The 15,571-nt window shown below is 41.5% G+C and overlaps 2 protein-coding genes across 2 annotated transcripts in view; one reads left to right on the forward strand and one right to left on the reverse strand.

The window, feature by feature from the left end:
* Positions 1 to 150: 150 nt before the first annotated feature.
* ggt5b (gamma-glutamyltransferase 5b) lies at positions 151 to 10,438 on the reverse strand. The gene is made up of 12 exons (XM_049603538.1): positions 9,265 to 10,438; positions 7,304 to 7,431; positions 7,125 to 7,220; positions 6,410 to 6,605; positions 5,531 to 5,691; positions 5,223 to 5,369; positions 4,940 to 5,070; positions 3,635 to 3,822; positions 3,433 to 3,524; positions 3,205 to 3,314; positions 3,011 to 3,121; positions 151 to 2,750 (listed from the first exon to the last, which is right to left on the reverse strand). Exons 1-12 carry the CDS (start codon positions 9,438 to 9,440, stop codon positions 2,604 to 2,606), a joined length of 1,683 nt encoding a protein of 560 aa, XP_049459495.1. The 5' UTR covers positions 9,441 to 10,438; the 3' UTR covers positions 151 to 2,603.
* cabp1b (calcium binding protein 1b) overlaps positions 7,376 to 15,571 on the forward strand; it is a 42,651-nt gene continuing 34,455 nt past the window's right edge. The window contains exon 1 of the mRNA XM_049603541.1: positions 7,376 to 7,476. Coding sequence (XP_049459498.1) covers positions 7,390 to 7,476 — 87 coding nt within the window. The 5' untranslated portion in view covers positions 7,376 to 7,389. The remainder of the gene's footprint in view (positions 7,477 to 15,571) is intronic.

Consider the following 15,571-nt stretch of genomic DNA (forward strand, 5'->3'; position numbering starts at 1 on the left):
CGTACTGTACTAACACCAAAGGATAAATGTTTAAAGATCTGTAGTTTACAGTGAAAAGCATATTGAAGGATTTTGGGTTGAACAAAGAATGAGCTCAAGCAATCTTTTTATGTGTTTGAAAAGTATGTCTGCTGGAGATCAGAGACTCATCAAGCTTTGTTTGGACTCTTATTTTTTATTGTGAAAACACAGATATTCACAGTTAATACTTGTAAAAATGTGTAGTTATTTTACAAAACATTTTGACACATTAAAACACAGAAAATACAAAATGACATGGTGGTGTAAAAATACACTTACTATTTTTTAGAAAATTGTGTTCATTGTGAATCAACTTTTTTTTTCTTTCTACAGTATTTCTTGATCTTCAAACAAAGATCACAACATCCTCAGGGCCTTGAACAGGGCTGTTTCACATACAGTATAATCTTTAAGGTCACAGTAAATGTTCCCTGTTTGGGCCTTTAACTCACATGTCCATCAGGATTTCACTTTGAAAGGGTTACATGGCTCATCTGTAATAAACAGTTTTTATGCAGATTGTCAGTCAGATAATAAAACACTCGCTGATTTTAACAAACTTAGCATGACACAGCGGTTGGTTTTGTTTTGTCGGACTGCAGCAGATTTTCTTTTATGGCTCGCTGCTGCAACCGTACACTTTGGTCAGGAGTGTGTAATCCTACAACACAGGGTGTGTCAGCGTGTGTGTGTGAGGACTGGCTGTATTAAAAAAGGCTTTATATATGAAGCAGTCTGATCAGCTCAAAGGGTGAGTCCTGTTTATTATCACAGCTTGGGTCTTATTTTTGTAGTAGCAGTCACCAAGTTTATTACTAAGATCGGGGAACATCACAACATCACTAAAAAGAACACTGACAGGGTAAGAAACCCAAGTAGTCAGTCAATAAAACAGTTCCCATGGTTACTCGAATGTCTTTGTCAAACCTTGGGGGTGAATGCTACCCAAATTTTCTTCATAGTCTATTTATTGGCTTTTCCAGAGATCTCAATTGTCATGACAACAGAGCAGACTCCATTTGGTGATGAAGACTGTGAGATGCAGTTGAAAATTTCAGAAAAACCTAATATGTGGACAGTGAGTTAAGATCATTTTGTTGAAGTGCTGTTTAAAAGATCAAGAAAGAACTTTTAGGATCATTTCCTGAACTGTGCGTTTGGGGCGAAGAAGTTGGTCTCTGATGCTGCATTCCCATTGCATGGAATGGTACAGCATGGCTCTGCTCAACTTGACTTAGTCTGTTTTGGTTTTCCATTGGCAAAAGTTGTGGATAGTACCTGGTCAACGTATCGTCATAGAACAGTTCGTATGACATCCTTCGAATTAGCCCTCCAAAATTAAGTTTTGTTCTTAACATAAAGTTACAGAGGTATGGTCTGGGGAGGTAAAGTTATTACCTTAAATTACCTTAAAATGACTCAAAATTCATTCTGAGTTCACATGGGTCCAAAGACGCATCTCCAACCTGCCTCCTTAGAAGACATTGTTGCTAATGAAACAATTCTGCAAGTATCGCATTGATGATGATGTCACGACAGTTTCATCAATGTCCCTATGCTGATCAGATGAGAGTCCTGCCTGCACTGAGGGGTATTATCTGCAGTGAAAAACGAAAAGGAGAATAGCGCCTGGTACCAAAAGTGGGTTGAGTCAAGACGAGTCGAGTTGAGCTGAACCATGCAGTGGAAATTACACATAACAGTCTCTGAGAGCGACTTCTTGGTTCAACGATGATCCAAAGCACTTGATGTGGTTGTGCATGCACACAGTTTTTTCTGTGCAAAGAGGAATTACTATCAACCTTTCTGGAGCAAAAGTGAAAATGGTAGACATTAAAAAAAAGAAAAAAGTCAAAATATCACAAAGAATTTGCAAAATTTGTGCAACTTTGGACGACAAGAGGTTTAGATAATCTGATCATCCGACCACTTGTGTTTCTCACTCCATCTGACCTCTTTAGAGCCATGTTGCACATTTCAAAAATCTGTGCAATTACAATGGTGAGTTCAATGCTGTCTGACCGATGTGTACAAAAAGAAGACCAAGGTTATAATAAACTGGAATTATCCCGTAAAGGTCCAGTGTGCAGGATTTAGTGGCATTTAGCGGTGAGGTTGCAGAACTTCAACTTCTCCCATGTGCCAAGCATGTAGGTGAACTACAGTGGGTGTGGCAAAAACGTAAAATTGCGTATAGCCCTATTTAGAGCCAGTGCTTGGTTTGTCCGTTATGGGCTACTGTAGCACAATATGGTAGACTCTGTGGAAGAGGACCCGTTCCATAGATTTAGACATAGATTTAAACGGATCATTCTAAGGTAACAAACTCACAACAATTCTTATTTTCATTATCAACTAATGGAAACATTATGAATAACACCTATCATTCTTGCAAATAGATGCCCCCCACACTGGACCTTTGAGTCAAGTAGTTTGTTGATTGATTGTGTTGCTCATCTGAAAAGAGCCCAAGCACCTCACATTTTGTTGCTGGTGTATTCACTGTTCTTAAGGCTGAAGGTTCAGTCAGTCATTTGGGCAGATTTTATTGTGAAGGTGGTGTTTCCTTCTGGTCTGTGAGGTCAGTATCCAGCTGACACTCCATTCTTCCTTCCGTCCGATACAGCCACAATGCATCCATTCTCCTTTTCCACAGCGTTGACTACATTGAAGAAGTATTTCCAGTCCACAGGTTTGTGTCCAAGAGCTGTGAGGCCATCTTTCACTGACTGAAGGCACAAAACACACACACACACACACACACACACACACACACACACACACAAATTAATACCACTTATCCTTCCCACTTCAGATTTCAAAACTGATTACAGGTAAACTGAAGCGGACATTGTAGGATTATGTCCTGGTAATTTCCATCAGAACCCATTAAAATTAATAGAAATGTTATTCATTAGATAGGCGGTCACAGTCTAGTGAATTCAAATGTCATTAATGGACAGTGAGGATGAGAACATGAGTGTCTCACCTTGTCAAAATGATCCTCAAATTTCACATTGTTGTTGGAGTCAACAAACACTATAGGTGCAGCAATGGCTTCTGTCAGATTCATCCCAAGCCACAGACGATTAATTATAGACTACAAGAAGGAAAGAGAATCATGTAAGCAAACAAATGAGGACGCAGATTAACAAGTATGCAAACAGAGTTCTATCGAGCTACCAAGGCCACTGCTGAGGTGATCATGCTTCCTCCCGATCCGCCAATCACAAGTAGTCCTCCAGACTTTGACTCCAATATTACTGGGGTCATTGAGGACGGAGGCCGTTCACCTGTGACACCGATTACACTCCATATCAGACAGAAAAGAGACTTCAATGGCTACATTAAGTAATGTCTTTAATTTTATTGTCTGAGGTTAAAAGTCCATGTTTGTGTCTGCGACTCTACCTGGCCTCATTGTGTCTGCTCTGCCACAGAAGTCAGACAGCTCATTGTTGAGGATGATGCCTGTTTTGGGAGAGTAAATGCCTCCTCCAAATCTACAAAACAAAACAAAGAGGACTGAGCTGGTAAGTATTACATCACAGTAGATTTGATGTCATTCAAAGTAGATGCAGAACTCTTCCACTTCAAGAGGCTTCCTGCTCACAAATGGTTTATGGTGCTGGTGGCAGAGACAGCCAGTCCATCTTCATCCAGGACAGACACGTGTGTCGTCCCAACGTGATCAGGGGAGGGCTTGGTATTGCTGTAGTAGGAGTTGTCATGGGTGCGGTTCAAAAAAATCATGCCCCTGATGTGATCAGTGAAGACAGGATCAATCAAATGATCTGCACTCTGAAAGAGAAAGAGTCATGATGAGGAACAGGATATAACAGACGCTTTTACAGCCAAATATAAGCACGCATGTTGGCAATAAAAGTGTCAATATGGTCTAGACATATAAAACTATTGCCAGCATTAAAATGTCTGGTTGTTTGATGTTTGGATGTCAGACTCAATAATCCATCACCGGACTCAAATTCTACAGAATTCCAACAGGATCACATCTGTTTGTGAGCAACATGTTTCAGCGTAATGAGTTACTGTGTTAAGTGGAGACTCAGCTGAATGTGTCATGGTTGCTCATAGTGATGGCAGCTGTTGAAAACATGAACAGAGCATGTAGGTGTCCTCGTAAAAGCCTTCAATTTTACCTTCATTTTAAGGTAATTAATTTTTTATCTGTTTATTATCTTCGCCAACCATTTAAGTATGTTACGACATTTGGCCAAAAGTCACCAGTTAACATGGTCTGGCTATGGCTGCAAGCTATTAAACATGTTGACTGCCACTGAACTGAGGACATGATCAAAACTACGTGTTACAGTAAAACTGAAACAAAATTCATGTTTGCACAACAGCTACATCATCGAGCTCTGAACTATGCTAGCTAGCAAGCGGACAATAGAAAACAATACAACCTGGTCTGCACTGGTGTTTAGGTGGGTGGAGTGTGTCTGGTGGTATCAACGTGAATGTCAGAACCCAAGGTTTCCCAACAGAACATTGCATTGTAACAAGACGATCAATATTGTTCACGTCACCTGTCAGTGGTTCAGTGGTTTCGATGTTTTGGCTGGTCGGTGTATGATGTGGAAGTTGGTCATTATTTGGCAAAGTTAATTTGATTAGGAAGCATTCGCAATCTTTGGTGGTTAATGCCCTTGTGTAATGCCACATAAACCAAAACAATGAGCTGCAAGTTGCTAAAACGCTGAATAGAGCCGGGGAAACTCTAGGATCGCGTGATAATTCTCTACAAGTGAACATCTCATCACTAATTAAGTTAATATGATTAGTGCAGCTTTAACAATTGTTATAAAGTGATTTTTGGCACTTTTAACCTGTTTTTCTTTTAACATCTTTTGTCCTAAGAATAATGGAAAAAACAGTAACTATCTCAGACTCCAACCTCTGCGTTATTAAATACAGGATCGCAAACACTTCGCCTTTGTCCATTAGCGAATTTAACTGCCTCTATATAACGATGGTACAGCTGAATCTTCTGGTCACCATCCAGAGAGTTTGGACTCAAGGGGAACCCTGTGGAAAAAGGAGAACAATAATTAATTTTAAAACCATTTTGCTCTACTATCGTTTCATAAGAGTACAAGTCAAAGACTTTGGAATTGAATGAAACTGCTATGGCAGGTCAGTTTAAGGAATCACAGGAGTTATCACACGGTACGTGAAACCTTTCATCAGTCTGAGAATGAAGGCAAGCAAGGGGCCCCCTGATGGTGGTTGAGGGATGTGCATCTGAGCGCCTCCCACTTGGACTGTCAATGCATTCTCCGTCCGTACCTGGAAGGACTTCAGGTCCTCCATTGTTAGAGTCCCATCTAAGAAAAACATGACAGATTTACAAACAACGTGTTCATCTTAAATTCTCTTTACTTTTCTACTTTTTTTTTTCTTAACATCACAAACAAGTGCATTCTTTTTTCTGTCTGTTCAAGTATACACCTGCAGCTTGCCAAACTAGTGCTGAAATGACACCAACCTGCAGCCTGTATGTCTTGGATTAAGTCATGTCCTATCTTGCCAGTGTAGAAGGCATCTGCCCCTTGCTTTGCAATTGTTTCCATGGTTTCTGCAAGTTTAGGAAACTTCAAGGTGTCTCCTGTGCGCAGGACGGTTTTGTTCTTGTGGCAGAAAACTTCACTGGAGACGAGCATCCATGTAACAGAACATATGAGAACATGTTATACAATAATATCATGCTTCCTGTTTTATTTCGTAGATTCTCTCCTCATGTGTCATGTCCGGTTTTACTTCCTGTCTTTGTGTGTTTTCCCGCATGTTTTCTGTCACACCAGTCTCGTTAGTCCTTCCCTGTTCCCATAGTCTTCCCTTCACACCTGTTCTGTATTAGTCTTGTCTGCTCCACCTTTGTTGTTAGCCAATCTCCATTACCCTCCTTTTGCCCATGTCCTCCTGAGAGAAATCTGAGAGAAGGTGACCACTGCTTTTATGTCTGGGTCAGAAAACCCTGTTCCTGAAATGTTACGTTAGGAACTAACTGTGTGCCCCCTTCTGCTATAAGAATAAAACACTAATCACTAATCCCAGAAAGCATTCGAATGAGAGTGTAAACTGTGTGAAACTATTACGTAACATGAATTTCTTAAAGTTAAATACGCAGTCAATTGTTAACCCAGGTGTTAACGTAAAACTAGCATTAAATGAGTTAAAGCAGAGTTTATAGGAGAGGCCTTTGCTCCAGGATTTCTGCAGTGACAAGGCTTCAGTGCCCTAAGTCATTTATTAATAGTGTTCCTGCAAAGCAGATATTCTCAAAGTAACATTTATGTTAACAATTATATTTTTGGAGACCTTCAAAAGCTCTCAGTCACTATAAGCAGTAGGTGAGGTGCCGTACCAGAGAGATGAATTTTTCACGTGATTTTTCACAAATTGGTCCTCCAGAAGTCGTCCAAGATACGCTGGCATAGGGATGCCGTCCCTGGCCAGTTTAATTGTTGGCTCAAACAGCCTGGCCCAAGACAGCTTCCCATACTGTTTGTGAACTGCCTCATAACCACGCAGCTCTCCAGGAACGCCGATCCACTGGCTGCCTACAGTGAACAGGTGGGAAACAGTGCAGCTGCATCAAACAAATGATGGAAACCAATGATCAAAACTTCAGGTGGACTTACTGTATGTGGGAAAGAAGGAGGAGCAATACAATGTTTTTGACTCCTGATGATATTGTTTGTTAAGATCAACAAATGTGGTTACATTCATAAAATTTGAGCAATTTAAGCCCTACTGAGTCTTCTTCTGTGATAGGTGGTGATTTCAAGCAAATTTAAAGGTTCCGTTTTTAGGATTTAAGGGGATATATTGTCAGAAAAAGAATAATAATAATAATAATCACCATCAGTCATCACCTTTGTTACCTTAGAATGAGCTGTTAAAATAGGGAGCAGGTTCTCGTCTACTGAGACTGACATTGTTTCTACAGTAGCCCAGAAAAAAGGTGAAAAATGGTGTTGAAAATGATCCACGAGTTACTGAGATGACACCGCAAGAGGAAGTGTGGGTAGGAAATGTTTATAATAAGCTACTTTATACCTATAGGCTGTTTGGCCTACCTGTGATCACTCCAAATGATTTGGGACAGTCATTTAACAGGTTAGTTTTGTAAGACTGCGGGACGGTCTCTCTGAAGTTGTAGACTTTAACATTGCCTGAGAAGAGACCAGCAATTCAGAATGATCAGCCTAATCAGTCATTATCAATTGTGGTTGCACAAATCAATGAGAAGACCCACCTTTTTTATTTCTTATGGTGAAGAAAGATCCCCCTCCAATACCCATGCTCTGAGGGTTGACCACAGATGTGCACAGAAGAGCTGCAATGGCGCCATCTACTGCCGAGCCTCCCTGCTGGAGGATGTTCCTGGAAAACATGTTCCCAGTCATTCACACTGGATTTATGGGAAAGGTATGAACCCACAGTCACTCACTCCCTGGCAAGATATCTACCCACCCACAGACACACATGGACACATTCTCTGGTAGTTGCACACATCACTGGGGTTCAGTGTTTCAGGGTATCAAAGTATCGAAGTGCTGCCAAAAGGCAAGTTTAAACCATGTGCTAATGCTTGAGGTAGATTTCAGGCAGCATACCAAGAAGGCGCTGGCCATGGTGTTGCTTTGAAACTTAACTCTACTAAACTGTCTGTCTTAACAAATAAAACTCATTTGTTATAATGAGGCTCACACAGCTTAATTAAACTGCACAACAGAGCATGTAAGCTAAAATCTGAACCGACTCCCAGAGCTCTGAATGGGTCCTTTCACTCAGAGACTGGCATGGCATCAGATGTGCTCGCTGAACGACAAGAGAAGGGGGTGTCAGGAATGTTTTGGCTCTGTTAACGTCAAGTGAACTCAGGCCTTAAAGGTTGCAGGGTCTAACAAAGGAAAAAATCCCAGGAGGTCAAATGACAGACTAAAATCTAATGAAGAATCTCACTAAAAGAGTCCCATGTGAACATGAATGTTTGACACTGGTTTATGTCTTTACATCGTAAACTGAACTTTTCATGAGATATTGTCTGCAGAAGGACAAAAGCAAATGTAGGTTGTATATTTGTATTTACTGTGTTTTCATTAGTTTCTATCCATACCTGAAACAGTAGGGTAAAAAGTTAGTTTGGAAAAATTGGAGATAAGAGAGTCTTTCCTGCTTTTTTACTGCAACTGCTGCACAACAATTTCCCTCAGATTATCTTATCTTATCTTATCTTATCTTATCTATTTTTTTCCTTTTCTGCAGACTAGGACTAGGAACTATAAACTTTAAAGCACATGTTGCGCAGATGATTTAGTTCAAGAGAAAAAAGGAGTGATAGGGTGTTGTTAAAAGTTTCTTTCATCAAATGAACGTGTTTCCTCAGTACATTACTCATTGAGCTCATATTCATTGTCTCTGCTGTGAAGTGGGAAATGAACATGTGGACAGAAAAAAGCTCTGCAACTGAACACAAAAGCAGGAAGAGCTTCATGCACATTCCAGTGATGCAAAAAAGAAAAACTCTCACCTTTATTCTATATTTGGAGTTACTATGATGATTGATTGATGGAGCCACAGTATGGACTCCATCAATCTATCATCATAGTAACCCTCACCTTTATTCTATATTTGGAGTTACTATGATGATAGACTGATGGAGTCCATACTGTGGCTCACCACTGAACAAATAACTGCATCAATGAGTAGATTAAAAAAAAAAGTAAATCTGTGCCATCCATATTAGATAGATTAGGATCAGTATGCGGTTTGGAAACCTGTTTTTTCTGTTACTGTCACATCCAGCAGGCTAGTTTCGACATCTATCAACAAGAGGTGAGGAGAATCAGGGCCTGTCTGCACACAGTTCTGCAGGCATTATCTCTATTCTTCAAACAGAGCCTATCAAATCTCTTAAACTGCTTATCCCATTGCTCAGTTCAGCTTTTTATCTCACCCACAGGAGCAGAGGGAGAGTGCAGCCTGGCAATACGCAGAGTTATGAGTAACTAAAGCCATTTTTGTGAATAAAATAAAGTGATGGGCATGCTGTACACTGTATCTAACACAACCTTACTCAACTCACAAATTCCCCCAACAAAGAAAAAACAGCATTCACACTTCAGTTTAGAGGTTTTTAGATACAGTGCACGGAGCCAACTTCAGCTCTGATTTCTTTCTTCTTAGAACACAACTTTGCAGAAGGTGACTTACCTGCCAATCTCGGAGCAAAGTCGCGAGTCCGCAGCCACAGCCGCGTGCCTAAAGCTCCCGCTGGGACACTCTCTGTCCACAAGTGAGACGATGCAAAGACAGATGACGGCAACCGCGCAAATCACACAAGCCAAGATGAAGCAGCACAACATCCACGGCTTGTATTTCTTAGCCATTGCAGCGCCTGTGCAGGAATCTTTGCGTCAAAGGGAAACTGTTGCTGCTGCCGCTCAGTGCGCACACATATGAACCCTGCCTAATCCTGAACGTGGGTTCACCCCTCCCCTACATCAACTGTCTGCTGTGTTGAAGTGAAACCGAGGAGCACTGGGACGGAGTTACTGGACAGCATCACGACGAAAATGACTAAATCTGTATTCATCATCCCACTCTCATCCCACAAACCCTGTGGGGATAACTATGAGCTCACGGTTAGTCCCAGATGTCGGTGTTTTTTTTTTTTTGGAAGTTTAACTGATTTGCTGTAAATGAGTTCACTGTTGTATCATTTCCAGGGAACTTGGCACAGTTTTCCCCCTTTTGTCTTTTTTTTTTTTTTTTTTTTTTAGCTCCCGCAGCTCCACTTCTCACTAACCAACAGTATCGGGAAACACAGCTCACTCCCTGCTGTACCATTATACATTACTGGATCAGATGTGTAGATTACAGGGGACACAGGGGACACTCCCCCCTCAGCATTTACAACATGTGCATTCCCTTCAATTAAAACATGAAAGTAGCTTTATTTGGGCAAAATTAATGACATTTTTATCATAAACTGATGCAGAAAAAGAACAAACTGAGGCATAGAAATACACAAGAATGCAGAAAATTAAGTGTATGATGCTCAAAATGTTATAGCAAAGGACCCCCAACTTCCTGTTTAATGTGTGTCCTCACCACTGTTGAAAAGAAATCTACACCCCTGCCCTGACTTAAGGATGAATGAATGATCTTTAGTGTCATTATACTCAGCTATTTCATGAGGCTTCTCCCTGTGTTGTAAAAATTAAGCAAATAGATAAAAGAAGTGATTGCAGCATAATGTTCTGAAGACTTATGCAAGTAATACTACTACTACCACTACTACTAATAATAATACATTTAGTTTATAGATCACACTTTAAAAAGTTGTACTTGCTAAATTAAATTTACACATTTACAAGGTTACAAATTTGCAGGGATGAAAGTTATAAATAATAAATAAATGTTAAATCTTTGTTTCTAATGTTTTTTGCGTGTGTGTTTGTTTCACAGTCCTTGATGTTGGTTGGTGTGTGTGTGCGCTCACAGTTCCTGTCATCTTTTCTGTTGTTGGGCAGGGAGGTTTGAGAAGGAGGCCAAAGCTCTCAGGTTTAAGTTACTTTAATCTACCAGTAGGTAGATTTTTAGGGAAGGAAGCTGCGTGATATCTTATTGTTCTAAACTATTTGCTGGAAGGCAGCTGTTCAAACAGGAAGTTCTTAGCGTGTGGTGTCTCTGATCGACTGGCACAGATAATGTCCGGGTTTGGGAGCTCCATCCAGACAATGTGCTGGGCCGCCTTCGCCACACAATGTAAATCCTTTCGCTTGCTAACAGTGGCACAGTTAATCAGGATGCTCCTGTAAAAATTTCGTAGCAGTTTGCGTGAGAGCTGGGCCTGTTTTAGTTTCCTGAGGAAGAAGAGTCTTTGTTGGGCCTGTTATGACCGGGTGCGAGGTGATGGAGGTCCATGTCAGGTGTTTTGACACTCTAAGGGACTTGAAGTTTTTCATATTTTCCACTGCTTCTCCATGTATGAGGAGGGAGAGATGGATTTTCTCCTTGGTTCTCTAGAAGTCAGTAACCATTCTCCTTAGAGCCCTCACACTCCAAGTGTGTGTGTCCCACACCATTGGCACTAGTCTGCCCTTGTTGTCCATTGTTTGTTTTTTTTTGCTGATTTATTGTGTTGAATTGGCATTTGAGCCATTGTAATCACTGTGATTGTAACTTTAGCTCTGTGCAGCTGAAGAAAAATGGAAGTTATGAAAGCAAACAAAGGGCTAAAGTCAAAAGAGTATGAAATCAAAAAAGGTGTTATATTATGTAAGATTTTTTTAGCCATTTAGCTTTTCAGTAGAAAGAGTTTGTTAATGTTTATGTCATTGTTCATTAACACACGGTGAATATGTTTTGTTCTTTCAACATCAGGTTATGTTGTTAATGTGCTAACTGGATGACTAGCGTCTTGAATCCATTCTGACGGTCTTCTAATTTCCCTTTTTGAAAGACGAATTCTCACTGCCGCAGCCTGCTTGTATGGAAAGTTAGTTGCTCTCACTCGTGCACAGAACACACATGCTAGTTGGCCATTGGCTGTAGTCTTTGCAGTGTGTTCCACCGAGTTTTTGGCTAAGACACAGGCGACATGAGATGACACAACAGTGTGGGTCTTAAGTCTTGGTCAGTCGCCCACTTTGGTCCAGACTGACATATCTCAAAAACTATTGGATATGCTGCCTTGATATATTGTAAATGTTGACAACTGATGTATCATAAGCAACTCACCAAATGAAAGTGTGGGTCTTAAGTCTTGGTCAGTCGCCCACTTTGGTCCAGACTGACATATCTCAAAAACTATTGGATATGCTGCCTTGATATATTGTAAATGTTGACAACTGATGTATCATAAGCAACTCACCAAATGAAAAAAAGTAAAACTGGTGATGGACAAGTGAGTGACTTATGAGATATGATGACCTCTTACTCACTTGTGCTGAGCTACTACTGGCGACTGAAGGGCTACCAAGCAGAATAAGATTTCTGTGTGTTTTTGATGTTGCAGCACATATTGACAATCCCAAAAGTCTCCAGATGGCCAGGCTACCCTTAAGCTGTGTAGAGTGGCACAAGCCCAGACTGGGAACATGAGCACAACATAGCTGCCAGCACCTCAGCCACTCTATCTCCAACTTGACTCATTTTAACTTCAGGTGAAAGCTGATTCAGTAAAGTTAACACTGAAACAACAAAGCTCCACCCAAACTCTGGATTTCAGCCCTGCAGGTGACTGCAGCAGAGGGCACCAAGACTGAACATGTGAGCTGGTACATTGCCAAATCTTCCAGCCAGCATGGAGGAGAGCCAATCTGATAATCCATGAGCTAATTGCACATGATCACACATGGTTAGCCTGTGGGGAGGAATAGTAAATACCAGGTTATATATGAATGATCTGATACAGTATAGGTGCTGCTATATCTCAATTTGCCTCCATGTGTCAGTGTTTGTGCTGGAAGTATCTTTATGTAATGTAAAGTGTGTCAGGTTAAAAGGACACTTCAGCTGTCAGATCCCTGCTCCTTTTGAAAGCCTGCATAAATTCCTAAACCCATTCCATCTGGATGTACTGGCCAGATGCACCAATATAATCTTCACCTTCCTGGACCTAAAGGGAGACACAAAGCACAAGCAGCAGGCCAGGCAAGACACAAACTAACAAGCCATGGCAGATCCAGACAGCCTCAGCATGCACCTCTGCCTGATTGTCCCCAGTGGCCCGTGGTGGCGTTCGCTGACCGAGGTGCTGAATGTGCTCTGGCAAAGGTGGCACTGACTGTCGCTGTCCGTGGTGCTGACCCTCAGCTGGGGCAAAGCCCTCGGGAACTGTAAGGGTCTAGTGCCATGAGAGACAGCTGTTTTTCCACTGCTATTTATAGTAACCTCGAACTGAATCTAGTTGACAGTAAATTGTTTCTATTAACTAATATTAAAAGTAACACTAATCTTGCCTTTAACCTCAGCAGGATTTTTAAAAGTTGATTTTCCCCTAATAAATGGTTTAATTTTAGGAGATTTTCCTTATGTTAATCCCAATCTATAGGCATATGTATAGTGAGTGGCCAGACACATGACTAAATACAGAGTGTTTTAAATGTACTGTATATGAACTGTATAAGCTGTCATTTCAATGCTGAGGGAGAGCACACTGATATGATTTACATACATCCTGTCCAGTGCTGCCTATGGCCACGTAAACCTTCAACACAAGGGGGAGACGGTGTGTATATTTCCAGTAGGAAACCTCTTGACTCCTGTGATGATCACCAGTAAAACATCATCATCACTCTATAGGTTCGGTGTCTTGTTTGGTACCTTAAATTTCTACCTCATTGAGACGGAAGCTGTTTGATGAAAAGGGATTTTGGAGCCCCGTATAACTTTTTCAGAGGAGGAGTTTAATGTGCAAAAGGCTGGAGAAGATGGTGTCAGAGTCTAGGGATGTGGCAGTACAGCACCAACAGTCTCAGCGGAGAGGAGAGGCAGATTTACAGGCTCAGGATGCATTTACACATGGGGATATTTTAAGGCAGGTGCAGTATTGGCATGGGGGGTTTGGGCTGAGCATAACACAGCCTGTATGGAGCAAAGCAACAGCAGCTGGCAGCAGGAACCTGGTTGTAGAGGAGATTTAGAGGCAAGAAGAGAATGTTGGATGTGCAGGAGCAGTCTCTCAGGCTAAACAGGGCCAGGTGATGAGTTGAGAAAGTGTAGACAAGGGTGTAAAAGAAGTGTGTGCAAAAAGGACACAAGATAGGATTTCGTTTGTTTGCGAGAGTAAACAAGTCAGCGGGCGAGTAATTTTGAACAGGCATGAAATAGGGCAGCTAAAGATAGGGAGGCACTGGAAAATGTGAGAGGATAATAGCTCATAGTCCCTCAGGAGACTGCTGCCACTAATCTAAAACCAGATCTTGTGTTGTGGTGAGTGTTGTATGTTTTATGACAGTACCATGGGAGGATGCAATAGAAATGGCCTGAGGGAAATATACAGAGTAAGGAGTTGGGAGCAGAGGTTTGTACCCTCAGGTCCATCCAGTGGTGGATGGCTGCAGGAGTTTTGCGCACATGCCTGCAGGGCTTTTGTTTTTGAGTTGTTTCGTTGGTATTTCATGTTTTAGTACTCTGTGATGAAATTCTGTGCTAGGAAAGGCTCCTCCTACTGGGATCTACTTGTTGTTTTAGTTTTGCTGGTTGTGATAATCTATAATTAACCCCACTTGTGGATATTGTTTGTGATGTTGGCAGATTACACGCTGAAGAAGGGCGTCTGCCCCAAAACATCCGTGTGGCAATATTATAAAGTAAATGGGGATGCTGTCCTAGTGTTTACCTTGGCAGAAATCTGTTCATTTTAAACCAAACCACAATCATTTCCTTAAATCTAACTGAGTAAAGGCTTTCTGGCAGAAAGCTCTGAAGGTAACAGCAGGTTTTGTTAGCAGATCAGTATTTTCCCTGCTAACTGAGCTGGGTGTGAGAGGGCGGAGCCAAAAGCAGGCACTAAACAACATGGCCGACACTGCTGCCATTTCCAGTGCTGTGGGTTAGAAGAAAGGTGAGTGACTGGAGCAAAGATAGATGAGTTCAGGACTTATAACATCAACATGTGATGCAATAGACTAGGGTGACCATATTTTGATTTCCAAAAAAGAGGACACTCGGCCGGCCACGACATAGCATACTTAAATGATACTTGCAGCTTACGCAAAGATGCCTTATCATTTTAATATATTTAAAATTCATATGTATGGATAGAAAATTCAGTTATATTACAAAATAATATCTCTCAAAGACAGAAATTCAGATAGGCCCCAATAGGGGACACACACACACACACACTGAAGTGTGGCGATCCGAGCCCAATGGTACCCGACGGGTTGGGCCAGGTTTGGTCAAAAATGTAGCTATAAATTGTATTCGGGCTCGGGTCGGATTCGGTCAGCTTTCAGTGAAAATGTAGTGTAAAAATAAATAAAATCCTATTGTCTGTCCTGTTTATTGCTTGGGCGCTGTTATTTACGTGACAACACCTGAACATAACACACACAGACACACATTAGCTTTTTGTTTCTACCTCTCTCCTCTCTGGAAGTCTCGGACCTCCAGCCGCCCGCCACCGCCTTGATTAAATGCTGAAAATAAAATAAAAGAGGGAGACAGGTTTTTCCTATTTTATCTTATTTTGTTATATTTCTCCCTCTCCTCTCGCTGGAAGCGTCAGACCTCCCGCTCCCGTCTCAAACACGGAGGTCTCCCTCTCCGCTGAGCACACCCGGCCTGTTAAATAGCCTGTAACCGTAACAACTGTGTGACACAAACTCAGTGCTTTGGTCATTAAATAATATCGGGCTCGGTTTGGGTTCGGACAGAAATATGCGACCCATGCCGCACTCTAACACACACACACAAACACACGGAAAACCGGACATTATCATCAGTTTATAAAAAAAAACCCAGATGCCCTGGACGGGACGTGAAAAGTGGACATGTCCGGGCAAAA

Source organism: Epinephelus fuscoguttatus, linkage group LG18, assembly GCF_011397635.1.
Source record: "Epinephelus fuscoguttatus linkage group LG18, E.fuscoguttatus.final_Chr_v1".
Classification (NCBI taxonomy): Eukaryota; Metazoa; Chordata; class Actinopteri; order Perciformes; family Serranidae; genus Epinephelus; species Epinephelus fuscoguttatus.